Below are 21,523 nucleotides of genomic sequence, written 5' to 3' on the forward strand. Positions count from 1 at the left end.
CAGATGAAAAGATGGCAGTGATTAAGAGTAGGATTGTTATGGACCAAGATGGCAATTGCTTCTAGAGTTGCTGCAGATAAGAAGTGGTCAGAAATGTTTGGTATTACTTATATAATCTCTGTTTAAATTACTATATATTGTTTTGTTTGAATATTTTTAAATTGTTTTAGGAGAAAAAAGTTTAGGACCCTTACGAAAATAAAAAAGCAAATTCACATAAGTTATTCCTGTCAAAAGCAGGCTATAAAATTTGAGTGAATATGATTCCTAAGTAAAGTGACTGAATAACCTTAAATATTTAAAATGAATTCAAAGGGTCAGAAAAGCGGGGCACAAGGAAGGAAACCTACAATTTGCAAAAGGACAGCTACACTGTTCTTTTGAAATATAGCAGGTGCAAAGCTAAATTATTCTGTTTCTGACTTTGGAAGGAAAAAAATTAGGGAGGCTCAGAGGAGAGGGAAAGGCAGTGTAAGACCTTTTTGTAAGCAGCAAAAAGAAGCTAAAGATTCTCTTATTCTCTTGTTAGAACAGCTATAGATCAGAGTAAAAGAAAAGGCTCATTTTAATTTCAAGCACTAGACAGGCAAATAAAAATCTCAAAACACTTCAATGTCCAGAGTATCATAATTGGGAGGAAGTTTTCTCTTGAAAACAAAGTAGGAAAAACCAAGGTTTGACTACAAAGGAATTGATAACAACACAAGTTTGAAAAGGTGTCTGATTTGTACCCTTATATTCTATTTCTTTCCATTTTACTAATGTGTATCACTTTTTAAAATTTAAAGTAATTCTATAATAGTTCATTGTCATAAATTATTTTTTTCTTACAAACTTGGTTGATGAAATATAAAGTTTTTATTATGCGATATGATTGTCAAGAGAATTTAATTCAAATAACCTTTCCGAATATTTATGAAGTCCCATTTGGAAGCAGAAAGAACAGTGGGCCTGACTATAAAGCTGTCATTTGGAAGCCTAGATCCTTCACTTACCTAGAGCCTCATTTATTATTTGTATGTGGTCTCATCATGCATTATTTTTCAATAATTTAATAGAAAGAAGCATTTATCTTATCATATGAAGAATTTGGGTCACACATCAGGTGTCAGTTTGTTTAAATTTCAATTAGAGTACTTTCAATGAAATAAATATCCTCCCACATGCTAGTTTTGGGCAAATCCAAAAGGTTGGAAATCACTACTTCCTCTAAAATACTATAATGACAATACCGAATCCTTATTGCTATAGTGGCACCATATAAACTTCCAACTCAAAAGAGAGTATTAACTGAATTTCATTTGTTTTCCTTTGTATTTCATTTTAACAGCTATCAAATTATGTTGGATTGCTGGCATAAAGATCCCAAAGAGAGACCAAGATTTTCTGAATTGGTGGAAAAACTAGGAGACTTACTTCAAGCAAATGTGCAAAAGGTAGAGCCAAATCTGTATCAAATTACAAGGGATGAAATACCTTTAAAAAGATATGTGCCATTACATCTTCTGTTTCTGATATTTTAGGATGGTAAAGACTATATCCCCCTGAATAATATACTGACAGGAAATAATGGGTTTTCTTATTCCACCTCTGCCTTCTCTGAATCCTATTTCAAAGAAGATAATTCAACTCCAAAATTCAATTCAGGAAGTTCTGATGATGTCAGGTAAGACCAAAGGCAATTCAATTCAATTCAGTTAAAAAATGTAGTAAATATTTACTTTGCATCAATTAACTATGCTAAGCAATGGAAATACAAAGACAAAAATGAATAGTTCCTTCTCCCAAAGAGTTTACATTCTATTGGGGTCAACACTATGTAGTCATATAAAATAGGTGATTTATGTTCCCAGAGAACAAAGAATCCTTCACTTTAAGAAAGATTTGTAAGTAGGAAAAACATTACAGACTTTCAGTCAAGAATGCTAAAAGCTTAGAATCCTCATAGTTTCTTTTCTTCCCACCAGGACACAGTTTGCAAAGTTTTTCAGAAGCAAACTTCTCAGACTAGAGTATTAAGGAGAATTCTGCAATAGACAACTGCATTGAATGTAACAGGAATAGACAGAAATTGCATAGCAAGCACATATATTTAGAAAAGCTTTCTATAATCATTGTGCCTTACATATGAAGGGACCTCAAAAATCAACCAAGTCCAGCCTAAGCATAAGCTCCTCTCTTTAGCATCTCCAAGTGGTCATCCATCCTCTGCTTTAAAATTTCCTGTGATGGTGAGGAATCCAGCACAGAATAATAGGACATCTGGATTTAGTTTCCTTAGGAGGGTTTGGGGTTTAAGTAGTATCTATACTATTTTTAAAAAGCAAAAGAGAATCTGGCTCAAGCTCAGCTTAGTCCAAGTTGAGTTTGTCCTGCAGTGTTTTTTCTACCCTAGAGTTAAGTACTGGGCATATTCCAGAGCTTGGATGACACATGCCAGGGAGGGAAAAATTCTAATAGCTTTTAGCTTGAACCTACTTCCATAACAGCTGTTTTGTGGAATACAGATATACTTGTTTTCCTTGGCCCCAGAAAGCAGAACTAAAAATAAGAGATAGAGTTCTGGAGAATCAGATTTCAGCTGAAAATAAGAAAAAAATGCTCACAGAGCAATCCAAGAGGGAATAGATTGCTTCTAGAGGAAATAATCTGTCCTCATTAGACATCTTCAAGCAAAGACTCGATAATAATGACTTAACTATGGGGATCTTGTGGAGGGGATTCTTGTTCAGATATGGTTAAACCAGATGGTCTCTGAGACTCCTTTCAACATTGAGTTTCTGTAGAGTCAGAAAACTTGAGTTTGATTGAATTCCTTTTCTAACACTTATTAGCTTTGGGATCATGGACAAATCATTTAAACTTTCAAAGCCTCAGTTTTTTCATTTATAAAATGAGAGGCAGGATCGTAGAGTGGATTTATATTGCTAGACTTGGAGTCAGGAAGAATTGGGTTTAAATCTTCCCATGAACTCTAGCAATTCTGACAAGTCATTTTAGCCATCCTATGCCCGTTTCCTCAAATGAGCAATGGGGACTCAACTTCCCCTCTAGTTCCAAATCCTACGATTTTGAAAATGGAGACAATAATATTTGTGCCACCTATCTTGGGGTTAAATTGAGGATAATGCTTTGGAATACTTGAAGTATTAGTGATCAAATTAATTTTTGGGTACAACCCATTCCATTTAGAAAGGAAGTGCTTCCTTACACTGAGCTGAAACCTGCCTCCTTATCTCTCCTATCTATTGATACCAGTTCTTCCTTCTGGAGTCAAAAAGAACAGGTGTAGAGGTTCTTCTTCATCATAACCCTTCAAATATTTAAAATTTTAAAAAGTGAGTGAGTCATTTAACAGAGGCTTAAAAATGTGCAAAGATATCCATGGCAAGAATGGAACCACAAAAACTTTTTATACTTCCCCCAAGGTGCATAATCTCATCTTCTCCTAACCACTGAATTACTCACTCTTGGACAACTAGCTCATTTGATGCTATTGTATGAATTTGCCTCAAGGATTGTTCCATTCTCATGAATTGTCACAAAGCCAAGGGCTACTGGTCACAAAAGAGTAGCATGGGAGTACAAATGGCTGGACACCAACCCACATAATTTCTGGGCAAATCAATTTATCTCTTTGTGATGTAGTTCTGTAAAATAAAAGGGATTAGACTTGCTGATCTCTAAGTTCTCTCCATGCTTGGAAATGATAAATATTCAATAATAACTCATTATAATAACATTCATATAATTCTTGGATGTTTGCAAGGTATTTTATATATATCATCTCATTTGAGTTTCACTGCAACCCCGTGAAACAAAAGTTTAGAAATTAGTATCCCCATTTTAAAGATGAAAAAATGGTCACACAAAGAATTTCAAAGTAATCTGAACCTGGGTCTAATTCCAGGTCCAGCACTTGTGATTACAAAGCACCTTAAAAATGTTGTCCTACTTTATCCTTTCAGCAATCCTGTGATGCAGGTATTATCCCCATTTTACAGAGAAGGAAAATAAAAGGCAAAATAGTATGCTAACTTGATTGAGATCATACAGATCATGGGGCAGGGACTCAACTCCAAAGTTCTCTCTCCGGCATTCCCTTCCTTCTGCAGAGGAAGTGACTATTATCCACCACTGCAAAGGAGGTGACTATTATCCTCTCTGGGTGGTGATCTTGCTCAGAAAGGCCCTCAAGAGTTTGTGGGCTTATTCACTGTGAAGGATCCCTGGAGAGTGACTGACAAGGCATTTCTGGAGGCAAGGGGTCTTTTGGCAATTTTTGGCTTGATACATCAGGATTTTAATGGACTCTACTGGAAGTAGCAGTGATAGTATCAGGGTTCCCAGAAGAAAGTTATTAAAATTTCAACCTGTGGGAAGAGTATATCAGTCCCCACTGATATCTATTTATATTGGGTACCACCCAGTCCCTCTACAGTTTCCTAGCCAACCAAAGCTTGCATACCTTTTCCCAGACTTGACTTTTTTTCTTTCTTTCTGCTGTTTGAACAGATATGTAAATGCTTTCAAATTCACACACCCACAGAGAGTAAAAACCTTTGAAGAGCTTTCCCCAAAGGCTACTTCTGTGTTCGAGGTAAGTAATGTAGATTCACATCCTTGATGAATTGCTCTAATCTGGATTATCGACCACACATCAGAGAGCCTCCTGCAGTTCTACTGGCTGGCACCAGTTTAAGACTGCTCAGTAATAAGAACTGTACTGAGGATCTAAAGGAATTCTCCATAGATGACTCTGGATTTAGTCTCTCCACTCATTTCCAGTCCTACATCAATAATTGTATATTGAACATTTCCAACTGGTTATCTTATAAACATAAATATCTCTAACTCAAAATGTCCAAAACAGAACTCTTTATCTCTACCTTTTCTAACCTCCCCCTTCTTCAAAATCTCCCTTTCTCTGTTGAAGATATCACCATTCCAATCTTCCTAGTTCATAATATTGGTATAATCACTCCTTTACTATTGCTGAGGATCATGTTTCTCTATCAGATTCTATAATTAAGAGAACACTGCTGACTTTGTAGAGAGCAATTTCAGTTGAATGATGTTGTTGGAAGTCATATTGCAAAGGGTAATGAGGGGGAGATTGTGGAGGTAGTCAAAGAAGAAAAAGTATAGGCAGTGAGTGTACCTAATCTTATCAAGTTTGGCTAAGAAATAAAGGACATGCATAGGACAATAGCTTTAGGAAAGAATAGGGCCTACTGAAGGTTTGGAGGTTTTTTTTGTATGGATAAGAGAGACAATTTGAGAAGTGGACTTACTTTAGTAATCTATTGGAAAAGGTGGGATGAGATCAAGTATACATGTAAAAGTGCTAGCCTTGGCAAGGAGGAGACTGATTTTATACATTTATTTTTCTTATCGTTTTTACCAGTCTTTTTTCATTAATTTTTTTCTTTTTCTTTTTGTATGTGTGTGGGGGAGATGAGGCAATCAGGGGTAAGTGACTTGCTCAGGGTCACACAGCTAGTAAGTGTCTGAGCCAGGATTTTAACTCAGATCCTCCTGACTTCAGGGCATGTGCTCTATTCACTATGCCATCTAGCTGCTCCCATTTATTTTTATTATTTAAAGAACATACCACAAAAAGAACATGGAACATGATTCCAGACCAAGGTTTCGTTTTCCCATTCACTGTCTTTCAGGATAACTTCTTTAAAAGTCCTTCACTTAACCATGCCATTCCTTTAGCCTATCATCTTTATCTTATATCTCTTCTTCATTTCACTGCCAAACTCTTAAAATTAGCTACTAAAACTATTATATGCAAGGTTACCAATTTCACCTGTTAAATATGGTGATCTTTTTTTTCTCCTTTCTCATTCTCCTTGATCTCTGAAATTTTTTCATTTCATCCCTATCTAGACTCCATAACTGCTTTTATGGTTCTCCTGCTATATCATTGTTTTGTCAGTTTTTTTTTTTTGTTGTTGTTGTTGTTGTTGTTGTTGTTGTTGTTGTTTGGGTTTCTGTTTGTTTGTTTGTTTGTTTGTTTTTGGTATACTATTCTTCCTCCACCATTTCTGGACTATTTCTCTTCTTTTTCTACACCATCTACACCATTGCTATACCATTTACACAATCAACACCATTCTCTTTTCTGCACCATCTTTTGTGGGCTTAGAAAGCATAATTATTAAGATGATTCCAAATTGTGGAAGAAGTCCGGCTCTGATTCTTTTGTATAAGAAGTCCAGCCCTGGTTTTTGCCAATGCTCCAGTTTTGCATGATCAACTGTCTACTGGACATTTCCTCCCTGTGTCCTTTAGGCATGTTCAAAATGGAACTCATGATATCCCTTTAATATGGTCTCTTCCATACCTCATATTTCAATTGGTTTCTGTGATTTCTCACGAACATTTTTCCAGATACCCAACCCAAGGAGACATCCTTGATTCCTCTTTTTTCTTATCCCTCACCACTCTCCCATATCCAATTTGTTATCAATTCATGTATTCTATTTTTATTCCATCTTCTTCATCCAGCCTTTTCTTTCCTCAGATCCCACAGAGAAGTGCAACCTTCTCTGAGTCCCCCAAATATCAGTGTTCTCTCTTAAATATTTGTTGAATTCAATTTCAATATATTGGTGACAAAAATGGATTCATACATGACTGTATAATTGGGGGGCCAGGATAGAGGATGAATACCCATAAGGAAGGTTAATGGTGGGCAGGAAGTCATGTAATGGTTTCAGACATACACCCAATGCACGATGGGTCAAGTCTGAATCTTTGAGACTATGTTGTTGTACATTTGATGATCTCAGAATCTAACCTTATTCTATCTCCCATAGGATTACCAGGCAGATAGCGGCATGGTGTTGGCACCCCAAGAGCTAAAGCGCTTCACTTGGACAGAGAGCAAACCTAAGTCCACCTTGATGTTTGGGTAGGGAATGTGGGATCCAGGGTAGGGAATGGGGAGATGGGGCAAGGGGGAGTAATTATTTATAAGGAAGAACACTGCTATTCTCAGTCTTTCTCAAAAATGTATAGAAAACTAGATTTTACCCTAGGTTGAGTTTCATAAAAAGCTTTTTCCTAGGACTATAGGTAAAAGTATCAAATAAGACCCCTTACAGCTCTAAATCCCATGGTCATAATTTACCAGACAAGAATTGCTTGGTTCCAAAGAAATGGAAAGCTGAATGAAAATTTTTCCCAAGGGGAAATGCTCTCTCATTTTCCATTATGCCAGGATTAGCTCTTGATAAGCAGAAAATAATTGAACATCCTTTTTTTCTGTGTAGGAGATGATTACTATTGCTCATTAAGGTCATCCAAACTGATCCCTATGAAGTAAAGATCTTTTTAATCCTTCCACTTTCTGGTAGCCAAATGTTTGATTCTTCTGCCTTTTCCCCCATTATCACAATGACCTAGACATTACATTACATTAAAAAGACATCACCTGTCTGACTTAAGCAAAGAATACAAAGTTAGAGCATCTAGCTCTATCATATCATCCCTGTCACTTTTTGTCATAATACCATGCCCTCTCATCCATGCTCTCTCATCAGTCCCTTTCACCCCAGTTTCTCTAGCTGTGTTCCTGATCTAGCAAATGGGAACTGGATCCAAGAAAGACAATTCTTGGTGGATACTCTTACCCTTCCTGGTTAGGCTGATATTGGAAAGGTTTGGCCTTTTGTCAAGTCTATTTCTTTCTGCCTTTTTGTGCAACCCTTGCCTACAATGGCAAGAAACTGATCTAAATAGCACGTGCAGCTCTAAGTCACAAACTAAAAGGAAACTGTAGTGACCAGAATGTTTCCAAGCTTAATTTAATATATTTGACTCCACTTAAAAGCTAAACATTAATATGACTATTATGAGTCATGGAAGATAAGGAGAGAGACAGACAGTAACTTTGCAATGAAGGGGTAGGGATAAAAGGCATCCAAGTCTCCTATGACTTTTTTCTGTTGTTGAAACATTTTTAAGATGAATAGCTGCCTGAACCTACTAGATTATTACACTTGCTTGTCTAAGGGAACAATCCAGCCTATAATATCTACTATATTGATTCTAAAAATTTAATCAGAACATTTGTCCTCTGCCAATCAGGATATAATAAAGACTGACACACTAAATGTAATTTATTTATTACTTCAGGTGGAAGTATCAACAAGAGTATTTCAATTAAGATTCGAGAAGAGGTGAAAAATTAAGTTTTCCAAATTAGTTATTTGGTTACATGTAATATGTTAAGCTGAACACAGAAGTTGTTTTCTCCAATTTCTGAGAAATTATTCCTTTATTATATGGTTATGTATAAACCTAACTTGCTAATGCTATACTTACAGGAAAGGAAATGCCCCAGGAAAACATAATAATATGAAGTCTCATTAATTTTTATTTTCCACAATGTTTCCCTTCACAGTAGGGAAAGTTTAATGTCAGGGAAGGGAAATGTGTTTCAGGCTTGAGCCTCTGTCTAGTATAGAATCTTCTCATGGACCAAAATAAAATAATTGGATCATGCTAATAAAGCATGATAAAAAATAAAAAATAAAAACATGCACAAAAATCATTCTTAACTCTTCAATGGGGAAAAGTTATTTTCTCATACTCCCGAAAGTTCCTGGGTTGAGGGGGAAACATGTTTCAAAGACAAAAGGAGGGACGAATAACCACTTGGGTGTGATATAGAAGAGAATTTTAAGGTATGGGTTAGGCTCAGTCTTTTAGGACCTTTCCATTGCTGAAAATATGTATTATCAAAATAGTGGCAAAATCATGCCATCCCTTCAACATGAAACAATTATTATTGACCTACTGACAAAAAGTATATATATTACCTTTAAATTATTTTCCCGCCAGTGATTTGTGAATTTTCCCTGATTTATCCACCTAGCCAGTTCTTCTTGTCAGCTTATCACAGAATGGGTATGTGAGCTTAAGAAAGAAATAGAGCCAAGTTAAAGGAGAAGTGAGTGCATGTACTGCTTAGCACATTAACATAAGTGACATGTTCATTTTCAGGAAAACAGTAGAACAAAACAAACTTTTTAATTTTTTTTTCTTTGTAGCTTAAAAGTGACCAGCAAAAGCAAGGAATCGGGGCTTTCTGATATGACCAGGCCTAATTTCTGCCATTCCAGCTGTGGTCATGTCAATGAAATCAATCGCAGATTTACATATGACAACTCTGACCTGGAAAGGAAGATCTCATGCTGCTCTCCTCCTCCAGACTACAATTCAGTGGTCTTGTACTCCAACCCTCCAGTATAAAACTTTAGTATAAAGAAATATTGCAGGAAACAAGTGCATACTTATATCTGATATAAATTAGCTTTCTCCAGTGTAATACACTTATGTTTTAACCCCTTTCCTTTTCACAAGAGCCATTTTAATTTTTTTAAGAGTACTTTTCCAGACTAACAAAAAATAAATAAACATAAGCATTAACAGAGGCATTCTCACTAAAGCCTCTAGATATTTAGTAAAGGATCTAAATTATTTCTGGGCCCAACAGCATAACCCTATCCTCTTAGGCCCCTGGGGAGTCTCACACCTGGTTCATTTGGAAAATCAAGAAAGAATATTGATCAGTGAAAGAAATCAAAAAGGTAGCATGATATAAAGAGCACTGACTTGGAGCCAGGGATCTGGACCCATATTTCAGCTTAATTTGGGAAAATTACTTAGATTTTGATTTCCTGACCTATTAAATGAAAGCGTTGGATCAATTCTGAAGTCTATTTTCCTATTTTCTAGGAGAGCAATAACTATCTTTGGTTTTTATTCTAAAGATCTCTGGGTTTTAGGACACCCTTTTGTCTGGAGACCCAGCAGCATTGAAACCAATAACAGAATTTTTTTTAAGCTCTGAGGGACAACAGCAAGCTAAATGTTTATCATGGAAACAACAAATAGACTCAAAATATAGGAATGGGATATAGGAGAGAAGAGTAGACAAAAGAAAGGAAAAGCCAAAAAAAAAAAAAAAAAAAAAAAGAAGAAGAGAGAGACATTTCTCTGTGGTAGGGATTAGGAAAATAGCATAGCACCTACTTCATAAAGAGGTTTCATGCCTCTTCCTAACCTAATATATCTTAGATTTGGAGCATATAAAAATGAAGGAAGAAAGAATGATGGAGTAAGAGAAAAGAAATTTCCCCTGAATTCCAGGAGAGGAAGGGAAGAAAAAAGACATTCCTTGGAAATATTATTGTGTAAAACATTCTCATACCAAGAAATTTTCATTGTGATAATTCGTAGCACTGTACCATCGATCATGTCCTATCCTGCTAGCCTTAACAAATCTCATTGATCTATCTTTTCTATGCACAGAGTTCTGGACACACTGTGCCAGGATGACTCCTGCTTCCATTCATGGTTCACATGAAGCTTAGGGTCATTAGTTTGGTCTAATGACTGTTGGGTCTAATAAATGCTGGATGTTGGGCTCAGGGTCTTATGATAATGAATGTCATTTTCATTAGTAGGATTTATGTACAGGCGCTAAATAAACTATTTATGTAACTTTTGTATCAGATTTTGTATAGTGATTCATAAAAGGAAGTTTAGAGAGAAGATGTAGTTTTTAAAGAGAGACCGTAAGGGCAAGATTTTCAAATTGACAAAATAAAAGCTGGGGAGTGGGAGAGAAAAAAAGTCCACCTCTGAAACCAATTAGACTAATTCATCTCCTACCATATGATCAGGCAACAAGAAAGATACTGAAATCTCTATTTCAGCTGAATAACTAATCTGATTGGGATTCCTTCCCTCCTAGACAGAATTCTGGGGGGGAGGGGGAGAGGGGGGGGAGGGATAATGAACTAGAGAATATCTATTAAGTACTTTAAAATCCTTGTAAAGTTTTATGTCTTCTATGCAAGCTATTAGAACTGGGTGATATTGGCTAATCAGCCACCACTTTCATTTCTATCCCTTGCCTTAAGTCATTGGGCCTAAGCAGTGAGGGATGAAAGATGCTAGTCAGGATGTCAAAAATGATTTCTTTTTAGGATCTGGAGATTTAGAAAGGCCTGGCTTGAGCTGAAACTCATAAAGGAAATTTTAAAGCTAGAGTTTGGTCAGGCTTGAAGATGTCCATAAAAAGACACGTACTGGGATCTCTAGCCAAAAGCAGACAGACCAACCAGAATTATGGAAATTGTCACTCTCTTAGGACACACTACATGTCATTGTCCTCAAATGTATAAATTGAATGAGAGAGAAATTTATGCTTTCCTATTTGATATACTCTTTCCAGAGTTCTCATTTTGTCCCAGAGTTCCATTTGCAAGGAAAAAGAAAGAACAAAGTACCATCTAAATGGGGGCTTCCCAGCAAGGAAAATGGAAGTCTAAAAGTGAGTAGTGAGTGGGTCCTGATGATCTCAATTTAACAGAGGAGAAATGAATAGGGGGGGGAAAGTATAAGGTCAGTATCTGTGGGAAGATTCTTCCCATGTTCACACTTCCCTCCTATCATAGCTGACTAGAAAGCCAAAAACATCAGGAAATAAAACTGGAATTAAAAAAAAAAAAAAAAAAGATAAAAACCCAAGCCAATTTTTTAATTTTCCAAATCAGACAAAAACAATGCTGTAGAAAAGCTTACAATTAAGTTGTCAGACCCAGAAGCTCCAAAGTCAGGCAGCATCATTTTGGAATTAAAATTTTAAAGTTAATTTCATAATTAATGAGAAGATGGAATGCTGCAAGTAGAGTGGAGAACATCTTATCATTTTGTACTCAGGAAAAATTGTTAATTACACATTCAAAGCAATGCTTTGGCACTGATGAAGCATTAGAGTTATGCCTGGTTTCTCAGTCCATAAGAATATTGAACCAGAAGCCTAATCTTTCTAATACATCTTTCATCAAGTGGGTAGAAACTATATGTGTGTGTATGTGTGTGTGTGTGTATATATATATATATATATATTTATATGTATATGCTTTTGTGCACAAATATTTAAGGAAACTGGAATTTTTAAGTTACTTTTATATAAACAGGATGTATGCTGCAGATATGAATGAGTTTTGATCATGTCTTGTATTGCTAGTCATTTAACAAAATGTATTTTAAATATCTTCAAATAATAAATTAACTCTCCAAAACACTTAATGCTTGATGATTAATTCAAAAGTGAAGCAGTGGAAATATATAAATAACACATCTTTTTAAAAAGGCCTTTTCTAAAAAACTTAGGACATTGCAATTGTAAATTAAAAACTAAAAATAAAAACTAAAGCAAAAGGAGCAAATTTCCCAGAAAAACATACATTTCTTTTTTATTTACAAAGCATATGCATGGGTGATTTTTCAGCACTGACCCTTGCAAAACCTCCTGTTCCAATTTTTCCCCTCCTCCCCCTGACCCCTTCCCCCAGATGGCAGGTTGACCAATACATATAATATATGTTAAAGTATAAGTTAGATACAAAAAATTGGATTGGGAAAGAAGGTAAAAATAACCTGAGAAGGAAAACAAAAATGCAAGCAGACAATAACAGGAGTATAAATGCTATGTAGTGGTCCACACTCATTTCCCATAGTTCTCTCTCTAGTTACAGCTGGTTCTCTTCATTATTCAACAATTGGAACTGATTTGATTCATCTCATTGTTGAAGAGGGCCACGTCCATCAGAACTGATCATCATATAGTATTGTTGTTGAAGTATATAATGATCTCCTGGTTCTGTTCACTTCATTCAGCATCAGTTCATGTCTCTCCAGGCCTTTCTGAAATCATCCTGCTGGTCATTTCTTACAAAACAATAATATTCCATAACATTCATATACCACAATTTATTCAGCCATTCTCCAATTGATGGGCATCCATTCATTTTCCAGTTTCTGGCCATTACAAAGAGGGCTGCCACAAACATTTTTGAACATTCTGTAAAGGGCTGAAACTCTGAAGAGGTCCACTTGAATCAGACAACGGAGCACTTAAGGCTAATTACCTATTCGAGATAAGACAATGATTCTATTAGCATGTGTTTGGATGAATGGCTCTTCTCATGGTTGATGCTAGCTCCATGCATGTTTGGTGTTAAGATAATCGTAGGCAAGGATTGGAGGGTGGGGTGACAGAGGCCAGAGACTCACTTAGTGGCAGGAGGAAGAGGAGGGAGAAAGGTGGAGATTCTGGAGTCCAGAATTGAGAAGAAATCTTTGGCAAAACTCCTGGCAGTTTGCCTGCTTCTCCCCCTAAAGACCAAGGAGGATATGCACAGTTTGATAACTTTTTGAGCATAATTCCAAATTGCTCTCCACAATGGTTGGTTTCGTTCACAACTCCACCAACAATGTATCAGTGTCCCTGTATCCACAGTATCCACATCCCCTCCAACATTCAGCATTATCTTTTCCTGTTATCCTAGCCAATCTGACAGGTGTATAGTGGCATCTCAGAGTTGTCACAATTTGCATTTCTCTGATCAATAGTGATTTGTATCCTTTGACCATTTATCAATTGGAGAATGGCTTGATTTCTTATAGAGTCAATCCTCTATATATTTTGGAAATGAGGCTTTTATCAGAACCTTTGACTGCAAAAATGTTTTCCCAGTTTATTGCTTTCCTTCTAATCTTGTCTGCATTAGTTTTGTTTGTACAAAACTTAATATAATCAAAATTTTCTACTTTGTGATCAATAATGATCTCTAGTTCTTCTTTGGTCACAAATTCCTTCCTCCTCCACAGGTCTGAGAGGTAACTATCCTATGTTCTTCTAATTTACTTAAAATCTCATTCTTTATGCCTAGATCATGAACCCTTATTTTGACCTTATTATTTAGACCTTCTCTTGATGTATGGTGTTAAGTGTGGGTCAATGCCTAGTTTCTGCCATACTAATTTCCAATTTTCCCAGCAGTTTTTGTCAAACAGTGAATTCTTATCCCAAAAGCTGGGATATTTGGGTTTGTCAAACACTAGATTGCTATTATTATTGACTATTTTGTCTGTTTCTTAGCCAATACCAGATGGTTTTAGTAATCGCTACTTTATAATATAGTTTTAGATCTGGTACAGCTAGGTCACCTTCATTTGATTTTTTTTCATTAGTTCCCTTGAAATTCTTGACCTTTTGTTCTTCCAGATGAATTTTGTTGTTATTTTTTCTAGGTCATTAAAATAGTTTCTTGGGAGTCTAATTAGTATAGCACTAAATAAATAGATTAGTTTAGGGAGTATTGTCATCTTTATTACATTCGCTTGATTTATCCAAGAGCATTTAATATTTTTCCAATTGTTTAGCTCTGACTTTATTTGTGTATAAAATATTTTGTAGTTTTGCTCATATCATTCCTGACTTTTCAACTTGGCAGATAGATTCCCAAATATTTTATATTATTGGCAGTTACTTGAAATGGAATTTCTTTTTGTAACTCTAACTGTTGGATTTCATTAGTATTGTATAAAAATGCCAATTTATGTGGATTTATTTTGTATCCTGCAACTTTGCTGAAGTTGTAGGTTATTTCTGCTTTTTAGTAGAATCTCTGGGGTTCTTTACCATCTACCTGACTCTACCATCATATCATCTGCAAAGAGTGATAATTTGCTTTCCTCATTACCTACTCTAATTCCTTTCATTTCTTTTTCATCTCTTATTGCCGAAGCTAGCATTTCTAATACAATACTGAATAGTAATGGTGATAGTGGGCAACCTTGACAAACATATATTTCAAGATAAATTTTTACAAGAAGAAAAACTAATCTAAATGAAGAGTTGAATGGAAAATGCAATGCATTAGATTTAAATGAAACAAAAATGTCCTGACTTATAACAGAAAGACTTACAACTTTTTGCAGAGACAATATGATACAGTGGAATGTGCAGTAAATTGACAATCAGTGAACCTGCATTCAAATGCCACTTCCGCAACTTATTGCCTTCCGGATCCAGGGTAAATTACTTAAATTATCTGGGTCTTGGTTCCTTATATGTACAATGAAGAGTTTGAACTTTTGAGATCTCTCCTAGCTCTTGATATAGGATTTTATGATCTTAAATTGTTTTCCGTTTCATAAACATGATCTTATTTATAGAAATATGGAAAGAAAATCTCACTCGAGAATTTCTGCCAAACTTCAGGAAAAAAAGGCCAACTTGCATATGGCAAGTATAAGACTTATTTGTTTCTTTTTTTTTCTTTTTTTTTTTTTTGAATTTCACATTTTGGGATTGTAGGTAGAGGGAGAATGCCATATATAACTAACCAACATGCACAATGGCTTACCAAATTGTCTTCCTGCAACCCTCTGTTAGTGACACTTTAAGGAAGCAACACCGGAGGTAAAACATTAGAAAAATATTCCATTATTCCTACAACATTAAAGGTATGGTTAAGGAACATCAATGAGAAAGAAAAGACAGAAGATGGAGAACTGGAAAAAATAGGATACGAAGGACTAGAGAGATCATCTCCTACCATTCCTTCATTTCATAGATGAGAAAAGCATTGCCCATAGGAAATGACACAGGGAATAAGGAGCAGAGCTAAAGTTTGGATGACAGGTCTCCAGTGATCTTTCTAGCTAGGTGGTACAGTGGATAGAACCCTGGGTCTCGACATCAGAAAACCTGAGTTCAAATGTTTTTCATTTACTGAGACTGTTCAGGTCATTTGATTTCTCTGCCTGAGTTTTCTCAAATGTAAAATGGGGATAATAATAGCACTTACCTCTCAGGGGGGTTGTTGTAACATCCTTAGAGCAGTACTTGGCATGTGTAGTAGGCACATAGGAAATACAGGTCGGTATCTTGGTGAACAGAGAACTGGGTCTGGCGTCAGAAAAACCTGCATTCAAATCCAGCCTCAGATCCTAACTATCTCTATCACCTTAGGTAAGTCTGTTTGCCTTAATCTACTGTAGAAGGATATGGCAAACCATTTAAGTATCTTTACCAAGAAAACCCCATGGACATTATTGAAAAATTGTGGTCCACAGAGTCACAAAGAGCATGACATCATTGAACAACTGCACAACAAGGCATTTAATAAATTCATATTCCTTTCCCATTATACCAAGATCACTCCCATGGATTACTACATCATCCAAATGGGGAAATGGCAGTTGTAAGTCTAAGAATATAAACACTAAGACTACAACTTGCCACGATATGAATAAGGGAATGAAGCATTTATTCAGTGCTTACTTTGTGTGAAATGCTAATGAAATAATTTGAAAAGTCAGGCAGTCCCTGCTTTTCACCTTATATTCTAATGGAGGAAACAACACACATGAAAGATTTCAGCTGCAAGTCAGATGGAAAGGTCTTGTAATCCTTATACAATAGTAAAGCAGATAGCAATGTTTCTTCTTTTTAATATCATTTCCATTGATGAAATGGTATCACTGTCTGTTTCACTTCACTATGTGAAATCACTTACATTTTCTAGATAGGATAACTGATTTATACAACAGAAGGATAGATTTATAAACTGATTTTAGATGTTGGAGAACACTTAAAAGTTTTCTACAAAAAGATTTCCCAATGAAACCTTTTTTTTTTTTTTTTTTTTATTCCTTGTCAGTGTCCTAGCTCCTTAAAACTTTGAAAAGAATGTTTTTGAAATTCTGGTTTTCTTCCTTCCCCTTCCTGTGGTTTAATGGGTAAAATAAAGAGATTAAATTATATTTAAATATATCAAAACTAATCAATGTAACTGCAATCAAATTGCATAAAAATAAAATCTGAGGGCACTTGCCCTAGTAACACATTTGTACATTTCTTCAGTACGTTACGGTGGGCAATCAGCTACTTTGGGAGTTGGAAGATCTAAATTTGAGTTAGAGCTTTGATATGTCCAGCTGGGTACCCCTGGGCATGTCGCTTCACTTCAATCCAACAAATATTAAACTAAGGACACAAGGACAAAACTGAAATAGCTCTAGAAATTTCATTCTTGTGTGTGTGTGTGTGTGTGTGTGTGTATGATTCAATTCCTAGTCAGAGAACCGAATGAAGCAGTTAGGGAACCAAATGATGCGGTCAGTGGTAGTGCAGAGAGTTGTGGGATCCCCTTTGTAGTAGGCGCAGATTCAATGTGAAAGAATTCACAAACCCGAAAGATTAGACTGGCAAAAAGGAGGTTTATTGTTGGCACTATAGAAGCCAGCTTTTGTTAGGAAGACTGATTTCCAAGTGACAAAGTCCTGGCAGAGGTCCTAGCAGAGAAATCCTGGTAGAGAGATAAACAAAAGGTTTATCACTGAGAAGAGAATGTCTCTTCACAGCGGGCAGGGGTCCTGGTAGGCAGCTGTGCCAAGGAGAGAGAGGTCCCTTTATATGGCATGATTCCTGCTTTTAGTCCTTTGCAAAGAAATGAGCCCCAAATTGCCCCTTAATAGGAAATCTGAGACTGAAGTTTCAATTGAATGAAATTACTTCAATGTTGTCACTGTCCCGAGGCCTAGATTTCCAGTTGAATGAGACCACTTAAGTTCCAGCTAAGTAGGAGTGGTCCTGGACTAATTTTCAGTTCAATAGAGGGCTGCAGCCAGCTAATCAATAGAAATATCTGGTCTGGATCTCCGGCTAAATGAGACCACTTAAGTTTGAGCTAAGTAGGGAGTGGTCCTGGGCTGATTGTAATGAAACCACTTAACTGCTCCAAGGGTGGAGTCTCCCTCATTGTGAAATATGGGCCTAAAGAGAGACGTCCAAATGCAAGCAGAAGCAGAAGGTTCCCAAGGAGAAGCTGCCCCCCCTCCCCCCCCAGGGTGAGTGGACTTACAGGTAACTTGTGCGTCATAATCCAGAGGTAAGAGCACTGCCTGGGCCCTTGGCTGTTCTTAGGCTGAAGGGGACCCTGGGAGCATCAAGGCTTGGTGAGCCAAGGAAAGGGACAGTGCCTAGTAAGCCAGAAGGAAGCCCTGATAAAACAGCCACAAAGCGGGGGTGCTCTGGATGATTGCTGGATGGGAGCCACCCCTCTAGGCTGAGGCTTTGTGTCCATGAAATTGGAGAAGGGAAAAGGCAAGGAGCAGTCCAAACCCAAATCTTCAGAGCAAAAAATGAAATACCACCAGAGAGTGCACTTGATGAGATATTGTTGTTTTGTGTGGGAAGTGGCAGTCCTCTTCCATGGAATTTTGTGCATCTTTGTGCAGAATGTCTGTGTCATGTCTGTTTGGGGAGCTAGATTTTGTTACCTGGGAAAATTTTAGCGTGCAGCCCACAAGAAAAAAAATCTGTGCCACAGAACACTGGGAAAGATCTCTTAACACTCTTGACTCCCGCCTTAAAAGGGGACAAAGATCCTGACTTTTTCCTGTGTACCCCACTCTGGCCAAGCTGGGAGCTACAGAAATAAAATTAGCTATTTTTTGAGAGCAATGATTGGGGAATTTGGCAATTAGTCATTTTGAGATTGCAAAAGTGGCTTAGCATAAAACAAATGCTATAGGAGTGTTAACTTTATTGGATTTAATTGCTTCATATTTGATAATTTTATGTTTTTAAATGTGACCAAAGTATAATGCTAGTGTTGATAAATGAATTGTGTGTGTATGTGAAGTAGTTTAAAAGCAGTTTTAAAGGAGCTCAAATCAAAGCCCATTAAAGGGATATGCAAATTGTAATCTCTTTGCACTGACTGTTAACAGAAGATTTAAGAGTTTGGGAATTTAAGGGAAAAAAAAATAGAAGAGCAGTTAACTGCTTTTAAAACCGGGCAGCAAACAGCCTAGTCCACAAGCCTTTTCTGATTTGCAGAGGAAAGAGAAAAAGATTTGTATGGACAGCCAAAAAGAAATCTAAAATTGTAGAATTGAGATTTGGCTTGTAACTAAAATTAGGTGGGGGAGTGAGGCCGGGTTTTATCTGAAGCAGTTTTGCATTTTAAAAACCTGGAGACCTGAGCTTATGCAGCTCCGTATTGGGGGAAGGGGCAGAAAGGGAAAGAAGAGTTTGGTCCGGTTAGGGAAATGTGTGAGAGAAACAGAGAGAGGTTAACACTGAAAAGAGAATGTCTTTTCAGTGGGCAGAGAATCCCTCGCAGGCAGCTATGCCAAGGAAGGAGTAGAAATTTGAATGAGTGTCCCTGGACTAAGCTCCAACTCAACAAAGGTGGAAATCTTGATCTCCCGCTAAGTAGGAGTGGTCCTGGACTCAACTAGTCCCACCTAGATATACAGAATGAAACCACTTATCTTGATTCCCTGGGGCGGATCTCAGGGGAGAGCTCGGAGAGTTCTAGGAGCTTCGTGCAAGCATTGCCTCAAAGTCAGAGGGAGACTTTCGGAGCTCCTCCCATCATTAGCATTATTGAGGCAGCTATTTGTGAAGTCAAAAGTCTGATGTCTTCCTAGGGCATGATTCTAAGACATCTGACATGACAGAAATGATTTAAGATTTGGTCTTTTAAATATTTCTGCTTTAAAGATCTTATCACACCAAATCTTAGGGATACCTGAGATAAAATTTGTCTCCTTGCCTTAGGATTTTTAGTTCATCTTTGTTACCCATATCTATGCATAGACATTTGAGGCCATTAGATTTATTATTCAGTGCTTTAATTTTGTTTTATGAGAATAATGAATATCCAACTGAAAATCCTTTTCTCTGTATTGTAGTTCTCTATATTCTGGTGGAATGTAAATAAGCAATTTCTTCCCTCTTCTTTTCTTTCCAGCTTTAAAGCCTTTTTGATTCAATTTGCAGAACTCTAGGTAAATATAATAGCAGTACTTATTAAGCACAATATATCTCTACATAGAGCCTTTTATTCTTTTAGGTTGGATTTCTAGATCATTATTTTCTTATTCAGGGTTACTTCTCCAATTTCATGGACACAAAGCCTCAGCCTAGAGGGGTGGCTCCCATCCAGCAATCATCCAGAGCACCCCCGCTTTGTGGCTGTTTTATCAGGGCTTCCTTCTGGCCCTTTCCTTGGCTCACCAAGCCTTGATGCTCCCAGGGTCCCCTTCAGCCTAAGAACAGCCAAGGGCCCAGGCAGTGCTCTTACCTCTGGATTATGATGCACAAGTTACCTGTAAGTCCACTCACCCTCGGGGAGGGGGCGGAGAGCAGCTTCTCCTTGGGAGACTTCTGCTTCCGCTTGCATTTGGAGGTCTCTCTTTAGGCCCATATTTCACAGTGAGGGAGACTGAGTTTGATCTCAAGGATGGTCAGAGAAGACCCAACCTGATGCCTGCCTTGCATCAGAACTCCATCTGTCTGGGAAGTCACAGATCCTGGACAAGCCCTCATCAACTCTGTGGGATGGTGCTAGACCCCCTTACTCAAACTCAAGAGGCACCTTCAGATACAGAAAGCATTTATTTGGTCCAAATAAATAATAATAATAATAAATAATAATGAGAAGTCCAAGCACAGCAGCTGAGCAGCCTAGCAGGGTACGTGGTCCCAGGGTGGAAACAGGGAATGAATTACATAGAAAAAAGACTTGGGTTCACTGGATGGCCTGAAAAGGAAGTAATCATTGACCAATAGTCAGTGATATTATCTACTTCCTGTGGAACATGTAACTTCCTAAAACTTAGGCCTAGGGTCTGACCCTTTCTGCCTTACAGCCCTCTGAGAATAGGATCATGTGACTTCCTGAAACTTAGGCCTAAGATCTGACTCATTCTATTTCACAGGTTTTTTTTTTTTTTTTTTTAAGAATTATTCACCTGGTCCCATTCATATTGATTTCTTCACTCCAAGTGTTCAATGGTCCTGCTTTCCATTATACTTCAACACTCAAGTCAGTATCCTCCTGTCTTTTCTAATAATTTCTTCACATTGAAATATTTCTTCCACTTTTCTTTTTTGAGGGTCCTAGCATTCTCCCTGATAACTATATACATGGAAAGAAGTCACTTGGTCATGACCTAAATATTAATATTGAAATCTAAAAGTGCAAATCTCCCTTTTTCCATACTTACAGAAATAGAGCTGTTCACTCCTTGCCTTTCTTGCAAGTAACTCTCCAGAAGAATTCTAGTGGTAGGTGGGAGGTTAGCATCTTGTCAAACTTTGATAATCTTACCCAACTTTCTTTCCCTTCTTTCATTCATCTCTACATTCTGTTTTGACTGAGTCTTCTTGGAATTTTTCCTTCAGCTGTTCCTTCTCCTTAAGACGCCCTTCTAAACCTTTCTCTTCCTTTATTATGAATCCAAGTTTAACATCTTCTGTCCTCCCAAATTTCTTCTCCTCAAATTTAATCTTTGGTCTTTCATATCTCTAAAATCCACCAAATAGCCTTCACAATTCCTTCTTTCTCTCTTTTTAAACTCAAGGCCTTCCCTAAGTGAGAATTCAATTTCATTTATAAATTCTCAAAAAATACATCTGCTTACTGCAATCTTTACTAACAGTTCCCAGGATATGTACAGTACATGCAAATATCTTTTCAGTGATTAAAAAAAATTATAAAGACAACATTATTGGACACTACAAAACTTGTAAATACTATAGAAAAAATTCAGAGTAATGTCCATTAATAATGAATTTTATTCAAGAAAATACCTATTTTAAAAAAATACCTGTTAAAATATTCAA

The 21,523-nt window shown here is 36.9% G+C and overlaps 1 protein-coding gene across 1 annotated transcript in view; it reads left to right on the top strand.

Moving 5' to 3' along the window:
- The window catches only part of FLT1 (fms related receptor tyrosine kinase 1), a 174,844-nt gene extending 162,729 nt beyond the window's left edge, over positions 1–12,115 (top strand). Inside the window, exons 26-30 of the mRNA XM_051986524.1 lie at positions 1,331–1,436; positions 1,524–1,666; positions 4,516–4,600; positions 6,831–6,925; positions 9,069–12,115. Of these exons, the coding sequence (XP_051842484.1) occupies positions 1,331–1,436; positions 1,524–1,666; positions 4,516–4,600; positions 6,831–6,925; positions 9,069–9,270 (631 nt within the window). The 3' untranslated portion in view covers positions 9,271–12,115. The remainder of the gene's footprint in view (positions 1–1,330; positions 1,437–1,523; positions 1,667–4,515; positions 4,601–6,830; positions 6,926–9,068) is intronic.
- Positions 12,116–21,523: the final 9,408 nt, after the last annotated feature.

This window comes from Antechinus flavipes, chromosome 3 (genome assembly GCF_016432865.1).
Source record: "Antechinus flavipes isolate AdamAnt ecotype Samford, QLD, Australia chromosome 3, AdamAnt_v2, whole genome shotgun sequence".
Taxonomy (NCBI): domain Eukaryota; kingdom Metazoa; phylum Chordata; class Mammalia; order Dasyuromorphia; family Dasyuridae; genus Antechinus; species Antechinus flavipes.